Source organism: Zootoca vivipara, chromosome 7 (assembly GCF_965207765.1).
Source record: "Zootoca vivipara chromosome 7, rZooViv2.hap1.1, whole genome shotgun sequence".
NCBI classification, from domain to species: Eukaryota; Metazoa; Chordata; class Lepidosauria; order Squamata; family Lacertidae; genus Zootoca; species Zootoca vivipara.
The window spans coordinates 32,166,440-32,178,592 of NC_142590.1; the positions used below are offsets into that span (position 1 = coordinate 32,166,440).

A 12,153-nucleotide genomic window follows, 5' to 3' on the forward strand; every position below is an offset into this window, starting at 1 on the left:
AAAAATCCCTGGGGCCACACAAACTCCGAACTGTAATCTGTTAACTCTGAACGCCCCTTTATGTGTGACAATAGTCTTTGCTTCCGCTGATTGTGGGGTTACTGGCAGCTGTTGGTAAGCTTGTGCCAGGTCAATTTTGGCGAACACCTTGCCCCCAGCCAGTTTAGCCAACAGATGTGATACGACTGGAATGGGGTATGAGTTTCCCCTGAGTGCCTTATTGATAGTACATTTGTAATCTGCACATATTCTGACTTCCCCATTTGCTTTAAGGGGCGTGACGATTGGAGTCTCCCACTTAGCAGAGTCCACGGGTGAGAGAACTCCTTGCTTGACCAATTTATCCAGCTCTGCCTCGATCTTGGGTTGCAGTGCAAATGGCACTCGCCTTGGTTTGAGTCGGATTGGGGCCACCCCGGGGTCCAACTCGAAGTCAACTGGGGGCCCTTTATAACAACCCAGTTTTCCATTAAAGAGACCAGCAAATTCCTTGCATAATACCTCACTCATCTCAGGGCAGGTTTGGATTGAATTAAGCCCTGAGATACTCAGTCCCAGGGCAGGGAACCAGTCAGTGCCCAGGAGACTGGGGCGACTGCCCTTCGCAATCACCAGTTTGAGTACAGCCTGTTTGTCCCGGAACTGTACTCTCACGGCACACATTCCCATAACATGGATGCGGCCTGCTGAGTACGACTGCAAGGTTGCCGGGAAGGGCTCCAGAGGGGGCAACTTACCCCTGGGGAAGAATGTCTTCGCGGTCTGGTCCGACACGATGGTGAATGCGGATCCGGAGTCCACCTCCATGTCGCACTGCTGACCCTCAATCTTCACCTTGACGTGTGCCTTGCCTTGCGCTGGAAACTGCACGGCCCTCCCGTTGATCTCCGTTACGTAGTGGCAGTCCTTTAGAAAACGAGTTGCTGTGGGCGGTCTGCGATGCTCCAGTCTAGGTGCTCCTGTCGCTCCCGACGCCGCCGATCTACAGACCCTGGCGATGTGACCCGTCTTTCCGCACGTCCGGCAGATAGCATCCCTGAAACGACAACTCTTCCTTTCATGGTTTCCGCCACAACCTGGGCAACTGCCTCGGCGATCTCTGTGCACTGTGCAGGCCTGACGCACCGACTCGACCCCACGGACTGGGCTCTGGCTCGGAGTAGCCTCTAGCTCGTCCATGGCATGCGCAACTTCTATCTGTGGCTTAGTGGCCTTGCGACTGGCATCAAGCTCCTCTCTTTCATAATTCTCCGTGGCGGTGGCCTCTTTCAAGGCTGAAGCAAGGGTAACCTCTTCTTTAGCCACGATGCGTCTTCTGGCTTTCTTGCTGCTCAGACCACCAATAAACCGATCCAGGAGAGTCTCTTCCAGATTTTGGAAGCCGCAGTGCTGAGCGAGCTTCCGGAGTTCAGCCAGAAATGTGGATACAGACTCCCCAGCATGCTGCTGCCTCTTATGGAACTCCATCCGCCGGGCCATCTTGGTCTCAGTAGGCGCCAAGTGGCTTGTTAGGCAGGCAAGAATATCTTTGAGAGATGTCTCACTCAGCTTCGCTGGAGCAAGTAATGCCTTGGCCAGCTTGAAGGTCTCGGGCCCACAGTAGCTCAGGAATGTGGCCCTTCTTTTGCTGGCATCGGTGATCCCTTGAGCCACTGCAAAGAACTCGAAGCGTTCGACGTAGTCTTCCCAGGTGTGGGGCTCTGATGGCTGGAAGGGCTCCAATACCCTTGGACTCTCCATTGTCCTAGCAGGCAGGGTCGTCTTCTCAGCTGGCCAGTGAGTCTTGTTCTCAGCTGCAATCCGGACTCTGAGGCAGGGTTGTGTTTAACCGCTCCTCAGCATTCCGGATCCCACCTTCGTCGCCAGTTGTTGTGACGTGGGGTTTGTGATTTCAGCTCTCTTGACAAAACATGCTGGAGACAGTTCTCTAGTAACAGCTCTTTATTTAAGTGAACAAGACTGAAGACTGAGGAGAGGAAAGCTACATTTATAGGGACAGGGGACTAGCTAGGAAGGGATACATTTTGGAGGGAACAATATCAAGCAATCACAGTGCTGCCTTTTGGAGGAAACCAATAAGACAGAGGATCCAAATACAGCAGCTTAAATGAACCAATAGTAGCTGTACCCTCTGGAACCAAAAGGCAGTTACTTTATCCTAATGCAAATACAGACAATAATAATACAGATATAAAATCCTTTGACTCAATACACAACACATACCACCTTGACTATTCAGACTATCTTGGCTATGAAACCTGTTCTCTGCCTTGCAGGCCTTTTTCCAACTGGCCTGGGAGGGCAGAGCCCTGACTGACTCTACAGCTACAAAAGCTAAGGTTGCTGAACAGACTCTTGGGCTAGGATATTGCTTGGGGCAGGGGTTGTTGCTGTTTTGGTTTTCTTTTTTTTTGTTTCTTAAAAATGTATCTTTAGTATCTAAACTTTCTATCTCTAAGATGGTGGCACACATAGATGCAGCAGTTTAGTACGTTCCTTTTCTCTCTCAGTGTTTTGTATGGTTTTTATTGTTGTTACTTGTTTGGAGTACATTTGGCTGGGCGAACAACATCTACAGCTGGCAGGAACTCCTAAGGATTGGGTTACAGAGTGAATAATAACCATCTTAAATGCTGTAACTAAATAATATTATCTTGGGAAGTTGTGGTGGTTGTGTGTGTGTGTGTGTGTGTGGCTGTAATTGTGTTTTTGTTGTGCTTTTATGGGATGGCATTCAATTTCATTGTACTATGTACAATGACAAAGTATTTATCTTATCTATCTTATTTATGTGGAAATTGCTCAATTCGGTTGTATTTTTTGGATGTTTTATTTATTGTTTGTTACCACTTTTGTTACATTTCAAATTATGTAATCCCCGCCCCCCCATGTTTAAGCCCCCTTAAGCATAGTTTTACCTATGGAAAGGCAGTATACAAATAAAATTACATGCCCATTCCTAGATCCCATTCCAAACTCAAAGACCACATTCTGAAATTCTCAAGCTGTCAGAGAAGAAAGCTGCATGTTATGACATGTTCCATTGATGATGATGATGATGATGATACACACTCAAGCAAAATAAAAATTTATTATTTATACCCCACTCATCTGACTGGGTTTCCCCAGCCACTCTGGGCGGCTTACAAAAGAAAAATGAAATAAACATTAAAAGCCTCCCTAAACACGGCTGCCTTCAGATGTCTTCTAAAAATCTGGTAGCTGTTTTTTTTCTTTGACATCTGATGGGAGGGCGTTCCACAGGGTGGGCGCCACCACCGAGAAGGCCCTCTGCCTGGTTCCCTGCAACTTGGCTTCTCGCAACGAGGGAACTGCCAGAAGGCCCTCAGTACTGGACCTCAGTGTCTGGACAGAATGATGGGGGGGGGGGAGACGCTCCTTCAGGTATCTACATTTATATGGCAACAACTACATACATTCCTAAAGGGTTGTTTGGGATACTCCAATCTGAACAGCCATAAATAAAAGCAAGTATAAATGATGAATGGGCTCCCAAAATCTATTCTGTGAATTAGGTTTGATGCCCTACATTTAAAGTCCTAGTTATAGAGATCAGTTTATGGGTGGCTTTTGATTAACTATATTTCCATCATTGGTTTGTTTTATTAATATGTAAACTCCTTTTGGACAAGGGCACTTATTCATGGAGAAACTCATTTTAGATTGGCCAAGTAAGCAATATTGTATTATTTTGACTTATGAAAATTCTTCTAATAGGTGGCAAGAGAGGCTGGGGGGGGGGGAGAGGAGAGAATAGGAACTCTAGCAAATAAAACAGCCTGCTGCAAGTCTGATGATTCCTCCTTCCAACTCTGTTTTATCTTATCCATTTCAGCATTAAAGCCTTGATGTCCAAAGAGCTGGTTTTTATTTATTTATTTATTCCGTGAAGAGCAGAGAGGAAACTCTGCAACTTTCAAAACACATGTCACAGCATCTGGCTGCTTTATAGTCTTTTGAAGACTCTGCACTCAAAGCTTCAGAACTGTCCGTTTGGCTGAGGAGACAGCTGTGAAAGGACCTGGCTAAACCTGTCTGCTTGAACATAGTTTTTATATGAGTTAGGATTAAATATGAAGGGAGAAATGCCTTTAATCTTTAATTAATTATCATCTCATGCATTGAGATCCGACTTGGTTAATTTAGTTATTGGGGGGGACGGGACTTCTTCAAAAGCAATGAAATGCATTGTTGAAATTATTTTATGGTGCTGACATGACATGCTTCATTGAAAGAGAAAATGCCATATTCTTTGGCTCTAAATATAAATAATAATAATAATAATAATAATAATAATAATAATAATAATAATAATTTATTATTTATACCCCACCCATCTGGCTGGGTTTCCCCAGCCACTCTGGGCAGCTTCCAACAAAATATTAAAATACTTTGGTCTGTTAAACATTAAAAGCCTGTGTTGGCCTATGTAGGGGGATTATTAAATTATCTATTGGGTGCATATCTTCCAGATCCCATTCTAAAACCCAAATTCCATCTTGAAGAGCATATCCTGCCTGATTCCTATTGAGCAGGTTGTGAAGGCATTGAATCTCAAGCAATTGGATGAGCATGCTTAGGATGATGCTTCAGGATTTCCATAAATCATGGGGTTTTTTTAGAAGGCCAGTTCCAAGATGGAGGTCAAGCTCAGAGCAGAGGATGCTTTTGAGCAAAAGCAAATTAGTCATAATTAGTCAGAAGTACCATATGTTACCCTCCATTAAGAACCTCTTGATCCATGCAGATGTATTAGGAAACTTCCTATGCATACTCATGCATTGATTTGATGTTCAAGGCTGGTTCAAACTGTCCTGTAACAACAATACTCAACAGTGCCAATTGGCACATAATGATTATGAAACAGACAAAGGTGTAACAGGAGAAAAGGCTTTGTTCTCAATATGCAATTTTAAGTAATTATGTTACCAATTAATTTGCTCTCTTTTTTAATGTCTCCTTCTGTGCCACAAAGACTGAACCAGTGCTCTAAGGGTTGGACACTGTGTATGGAGCACTAATAATAAACTGATGGTGAGCTAAAACCACTTTAGCACTCCATTCTTCTTCTGCATGAGTGCCTGCCACCCCATAACACATTCCTTATCCATATAGGGTTTGACTTGTCTCCCAGGATTTGATGGTGGTCTTTCAAGGGCCTCAGCCTGTTTCATCACTTGATATATCAACATGTGCTTAAAAGTTGCATATCAAATTCCTTAAGTTGCATTTTCAAAGAATAAGGATGCTCTTGAAAAAATGATGGCTCTCTTGTATGTATATACCTGAAGAGTGCCTGGGGAAACCCAGCCAGATGGGTGGGGTATAAATAATAAAATTATTATTATTATTATTATTATTATTATTATTATTATTATTATTATTTGCAGTATATGAACTTAAGCATGACTTTGGCAATAGACAGTGTGCTGCATTTTCAGTCCATCATTCTGCACACAAAAAACCTAATGGCTTTTTCTCTCTCTTGGGAAGCTGCTGCCCCATTGATACTTGCGAACACTGTATCCACATTTCACTTAAAATGCATCATTAAGTGAGAATGTTCCAATCATTCCATCAAAGGTGATGGATTGAATTATTTAATAAAAATGCAATTAGTCTTTTTTGCATATTTGTCAAAAACCTGATAAATCCTTTTCAGTTTTCTGTCATTAATTAATATTATATTTAATTCCCAATTAGAGTGAATAGATTTCTCAGAAGACAGTGACATGTTGAATATCCATTTTTGAATGTTTGACCACATACCTTAACATCATAGTCACATTTTAGGGGTTTTTTTTAAAGCTATGTTTCTCTACTTGGGAAAAAAATATGGAAAGAAAGTATTTCTCTTAATACAAACCTTTAAAGACGACTCCTGTTGTTGTTTTCCGGGGTGGCGGAGGAGGAGGGCAGGATTGGTTTGGCAAGAGGATGAAACTGGCTGCAAATTAGATTCTACAATATACCATGTTCCTTATTTTTCAACTGATTAGTTTCATACTGTTGGCAGTAACTTACCCTGTTGAATTCAGCTTGGGATTTTGTAGCAATCTTCAGCACAGTGTTCAAACCCCTGAGGGATTGTGTAGAGATTATGTCAAACCCTTTTTGGTGGATGTGTATTTCATTCTGTGGCTGTACTTTGTGCTCATTTAAAAGAACCACTCTTCAATTTGTAGCTGAACATTTTCAAAATGAAGTTTAGAGAGGCAGAAATCTGTCACAATGGCTGGAGTATCGCTACTTCCCAGCATTTAATGGTCTCTATTAGTATGAATAGAGCTACAGTTTCATCTTCTCTTGTTGCAATACCCTACGGTTTCACAATTTGTTTTCTTTTCTTAATAAACCTGCAATATCTATACATGATCTACACATATTGCTAAACTCATCAACAGTGTTTCACTGCTGAACCTTTTTCTTTCTCTATAATATGTCCATAGTTCAAAAGTTCTAGCTCATTGTCTAAGGGAGGAAGATTTTGTTCAGTATATAAAAATGATTCTGATGTGAGTGGTGTGTTGCTGGGTTACAGTTAGGTCCATTCATCCCAGTACTTTGTTTCTGAACCTTGGAGAATGTAGACAAGGTGCATCCACAACATGGATTTCTTAACTTGCAGGAAATCATTCTATTTATCTATTCAACTTTTCAAACATCTGCATTATGCAGTCATGGGTTTTCCTTTGTTATGGTTGTTTTGCCTTATATTGTTTTGTGTGCACTGATTGAGTTATGGCATTTCACTGCATATTTTGTATTACTGTGTCCTTTGCCTTTGGGGACTTTAACTGTAATTCCGATACCGCTACTGCTAATAATAACTTATCTCCCTTGGGGGGGGGGCATTCAGAAAATAGAAAGCTACTCAGCAGTAGATCATCGGGTATCATTTGCACCGGCTTGCCATTTTTGTGCCAAAATTAGACCCTTCCATTAAAAGTTGTAGTTCTGAATGCATCAAAGCCACACAAAAGTAAGCTTTCTAATTCAAAATATGTAAACATTAAACAAGTTTTATGCCAAAAAGTTAATTGCTTCTATTCTTTGAAATCTACAGGTGTTACTTGGAAGATGGAGCTTCAAAAGGTGCCTGGCTGAACCGATCAAGTATTATTTTTGCAGGAGGAGACAAGTGGTCAGTAGATCCTCGAGTTTCAATTGCAACAGCAAACAAAAAGGAGTACAGCCTCCAGATACAGAATGTGGATGTCTCAGATGATGGTCCCTATACTTGTTCGGTGCAGACTCAACACACGCCGAGGACAATGCAGGTGTACTTAACAGTAAAAGGTATTAGTCATTCATTATATAGATATATACATTTTATAGATAATCATAAGCAATCTGCTTTTCAAAAGGAAATCTATTTGGCATTCTTATGTGCTGCAACGTCTAAAAGTTTAATTTACTCTTGTTTGTCTATTTGTGACCTTCAGTTCACTCATGTCTTTCTGATGTCTTTCTGATGCAATTAATGTGATAATTGTCTTCTCTTTGAAAGATGATCCCATACGAATGCTGGGAATCCCAGAGTAATACTGGGGAAACGGATAACTCTTCCCCAAGTTCTACCCAATTCCTCAGGCACACTTCAGTGAATGCTGAAAATTACATTTAGATAACTGGAGCACATACATCAGTGTCCCACTGAGCTTGGGGGCAATTACAAAATGTGTCTGGGTTTGCAAGCAATGGCTTGTGAATCCTGACATAAGCATTTGTAAGCTACTCAGTGAGAATTGGACATGTTCTGGAAAGGTGGTAAACATAATCTCTATTCAGGCATTGAAGCACATGACAGGGAGGTCAGAGTTCAGTTTTCTGGGACCACCTTCACTGGCATGCTCCCAATTTCATTGTTGTCCATGCATTGGGACTGAAGATCTGAAGTAGGGAGACAGTGCATAGATGCCTCACACAGTTTAGAACCCTATTATAATGATATGGGTCATAATACCTCTGCTTGTGGATGGATGCAAAACAACGTCTCCATCAAAGATCTGCACAAGAGGGCATAATGATGTGGGAGAACATGGTCTTTCAATTAATATTGTGACTGTACAAAGCACTAAATGGCTTGTTGTCCTAGGACTGAAAAGAGCACCTCTCTCATTAGCAACCATTTTGAGCTTTATGGCTAGCAGGGGAAGCTCTGTTGCTGGTGCAGCCTAGATCTTAGGGATCTGGGACAAGTGATGATTCCCCATTTGTGGAATAACTTTCCTAGTGCTGTCTCCCTCATTGTTAAATTTCATGGGGGGTGGGATTTGAAAATTCTTCTTTACCCAGACATTTGTTGGCTGAAATATGCTGTTCCTGGCAACCTTGAAAAAATTATGAGGCTCCTTTAGGAGGAAGGGCAGAATATAAACTTAAGATAAATGAGAGGAAAGTGGCGGTTTTAAACAACAACTGTAGTCTGAGTAAAGTAGGGGTAGAACCACTCTGAGGGTTTATTTTTAAAGTTTCAGCAAGTTAATTGTTGTACAACACAGAAGCTAACACCAAAAGCTAACAAAATAGAACCTTTCCCAAATCCCCTCCTGCTGTATTCAAACTGTGGTTAAAACTATCACTTCTCTTTCCTCAGTGTCACCCCTGCTCACTCTACTCAAACCTCTGCCATGGTTTTAAATCATCATTTTTCCCCCTCTCGGTGTCTCTTAATTCTCTGCTGTTGTTTGAAATGACCACTTTCCCCCTCCCAGTTTTTCTCCACCCCCGCTTTACTCTAAGCTCTGTTGTTGTTTAAAACCACCATTTCCCTCTCAGTGTCTCCCCCTTCTTTTTCACTAGTGACAAACTTGCAACAGTAGTGGCAAATCACTCCTCTAGTGTGACAGGGATTAGGCTAGGCAGCAGAAAATCATATTCCTTTTCATGAACTAAGTTAGTTCTTCTAATGTCCATGTGTAAATGTAATTATTCCTTTTGAAACTGATTGGCATTTAAACCATTACTTGGAAACATTAATAAAGTGCAAGTGGGACAGATATCATTACCACCAAACAGGGTCAAACTGAAAAGAGAGTAAATGTCACTGAAAACAATGTTCTTTTCAGAGAGATTATCATCATTATGCAAAAACAAGCTGTCAAGCATACTGTTCTTCTTCAGGAAAATCTCTTTCATCATTGTCTTGTCAATGCAAGCTCAGATGCATATTTGAAGATTGCGATTTGCATGATAGGTTTGTAGATACAATGAAAATCAATTATTGGAAGGTCCTGGATCATTTCCATACTGAGCACTACTGATGCAGATATGGTGATGCGTTTTATTTAAAAGAGACTGCAGCTCTGTGTTAATAACCATCTCAATGATCATCCATTTCCCAATGCTTGTGTGCCCTCATTAACTATTCCGAGGGACAGGTGGTTTAGGAATTAGCAATGAGATGAGGGAAGCCTTTCATCTCCCAATCTGCAGTACAAATCCGGCCCTGCTTGGCAGTGACGAGAAGCTGAGACCATCTGATTGCTGTCCATAGCTTTCATGAAATGCCTCTTCATGCTGTCAACTCACTCTCTGTAGTTAAGTCCCAATAAAACATAAGCAAGCACAACAAAACAAAAATCCAAAACCCGGCCACAAAATACCTCATGATTAGCAGGAGCCTCTGGATAAGAAATGATACATGAGGTGTATAGATAGTCTGTTTACAAAAGGTAAATTTTTAAAAAAGCTGCTTTCTCATTTTGTGACATTCCACTTATTGGATGTGCAGAATATCAGTAAGTTACATATGAAGCTGCCTTAACGTAAATCAGACCTATGAACCACTTTGTCCAGTACAGCCTGCTCCACCCTTTCCCAGCATGGTTCCTTCCAGATGTTTGGGGCTACAACTCATCGCCTCTAGCCATTAGCCATGCTGATGAGAACTACAGTCCAACACATCTAGAAAGTACAGTGTTGGGAAAACCTGATCTATTCTACCTGAGTGTGGCTCAGCAGGACCTCAGTCGCAGTCTTTTTATACAGAGAATATTTTATTCTAAACGTGAAACTCTTTTGTACTGGAGATGGCAGGGTTTAATCCTAGGCCTCTAGCTTGCTGAAGGATGTGTTCTGCCATTTAACCTTGAATGTCACTTAGCCACAACTGAACGAAGAGTTAAGAGTAGGTTAAGCATGCTGAAATTGCTATGCTTGAGGATTTATGCATCTGTATTGGCTTGCGGTCATTAGGTGGTATTCAATTAAATTTTTGCACTAGCACAACAGGATTTCCGCTCTTTCCTCCCCCTGTGTACTCTCCACACTATTCCCAAATCTGCTCCAGAGGTTGAAGGAATCCTCAGATTAGATTTAGTGAGCATGTGGAGGAAGGAGATGCAGATAACATTCTATTGTGCAAGAAATCTTTGTGCTGAAAGAACATTCACTTTAGTGCTACATTGAATACAACCCATTGGGTCGGGGTGCAAGAATGAAGAATGGAGAAAGGAATACCAGACATTATATGTTGCTTTCCACATTGCTTTAACAATATGGAGCTGAGCACGTCAGTTGTAAGGGATTAACAACATGGTTACAAAGGCTGCAAGGATATGAGAAGAAACCAGGTCACCGGCCCTCCCACGTGACTTCCACTTTCAAATATAACCACATTCTACGCCATGCCACAGGGCAACAGAATGTCCATACAAATGATTTCTGTAGCCTCACAGCTGGCCCTGAGATCCATCAAGGGACTGGTGCAGTTTGGTACTTTAGAGTATGTGCCATGATCTGAAAATCTCTGGTTCAAATGTTAGCTCTGTGATAAGCTCACTGCCGTAGTCTTTTAGCCCGCATCTGCGTTACAAGGATAATTAAACTGGCATATCTTATAGAGCAGCTGTAAGGTAACTAGGATAATATATGTACCTTGAATATGCCAGAAAAGGGCTAGATGAATCTGAAATACTTTTAGTTATCATCTTCATCATCAATATAGGAGTCATAGTAGTATAACTTTGGCCAGTTTTTAAGGAAACAGAATTATTGTACAGTATATTTAATGTGCTTTGTTTCACATGCAACATCCTCCCCGCATATTATTTTGATAAAGTATATTGTGTGGGATCTAGGTTAATTTATGTAATTTTTAATGCCAGATCCACTGCAATTTTAAATGCCAGAGCCACTGACTTGGGGGTGGGGATTAGGATTGATATGAAACTGCTTAAAGTCAGATAATTTTATACAATTATTCAGTGAAGAATTCTACTTTCAATTTTATTTTTTCCTAAGAACAATACATTTTAAAACATTACGATTAGGATTGGTCAGAGGTGCCTCTTTCTTCATAGAGAAAAGTTCCACCACATCCTGTTCTGGTCCTTTGAAGAAGTGCATAGGGTAAAGCAGTCAGTTGTTGCAGCACCATGGATAGCTCCTACTTAGCCACCTTCTCTGACAAGCCTTGGAAGCATACAGAGATCTTTTAAGCCTCTGCTTCCGACCCACCTCTCCTGGGCTCCATCCCCCTTTGGTGAACTAGAGCCTCTTAAAAGATCAATGCCTTCCACATGCTGCACTACTCCCTGCACTGTTGGGCTGGTGAGGAATTGTGGGAGGTACTTAGTTCCTCAGGATCAGGAGAAAGTGCCTTTGAAGATCCTGGCTCTAGTTATATGGGCCATGCTGATGTGGGAGCTGGTTCAAGGAGATCCTGTCTGCCAGCATCAGTCTGAGAGCCAGGAACCCCATTGGACTCCACAGCTGGTGACACTATAGCCTCCAAGTCATTTTTCTGGTTGCCATTGTTCTCCAGAGTCGTGACATATAGGAAACTGCAAAGTCAGGCTGTTAGTCCATCCTACGCAGTATTGTCTACATTGACTGTCAGTGACTCCCTCGGAATCTCCTTTTCAGCTCTGCCTAGAGATACCAGGGCTTTAACCTGAGAATGTAAGAATTCCTTTATTAAAATACTTAATGTCTTCAAACTAGGTGTGTATAAAGCATAAATGTAAGCTCAGGTATAATTAACCTTGCCTCCAAAAATAGGAGAGAAATGTATCATTACGCGTAATTATTAAGTGATAGTATTTATGTCTTCTGAAATTCCAAGTACAACCTAAGGCTCCAAATTCTTAGTATTTGGTGCAATTATCATTAGCACTTTTCAGTTGC

General features: G+C 41.5%; 1 protein-coding gene across 2 annotated transcripts in view; it reads left to right on the top strand.

Annotated features, from left to right (window-relative positions):
* NEGR1 (neuronal growth regulator 1) overlaps positions 1-12,153 on the top strand; it is a 438,504-nt gene that overhangs the window by 182,236 nt on the left and 244,115 nt on the right. For both annotated transcript variants that reach the window (XM_035123509.3, XM_088673910.1), the window contains exon 2: positions 7,088-7,320. In XM_035123509.3, the coding sequence (XP_034979400.1) occupies positions 7,088-7,320 (233 nt within the window). The remainder of the gene's footprint in view (positions 1-7,087; positions 7,321-12,153) is intronic.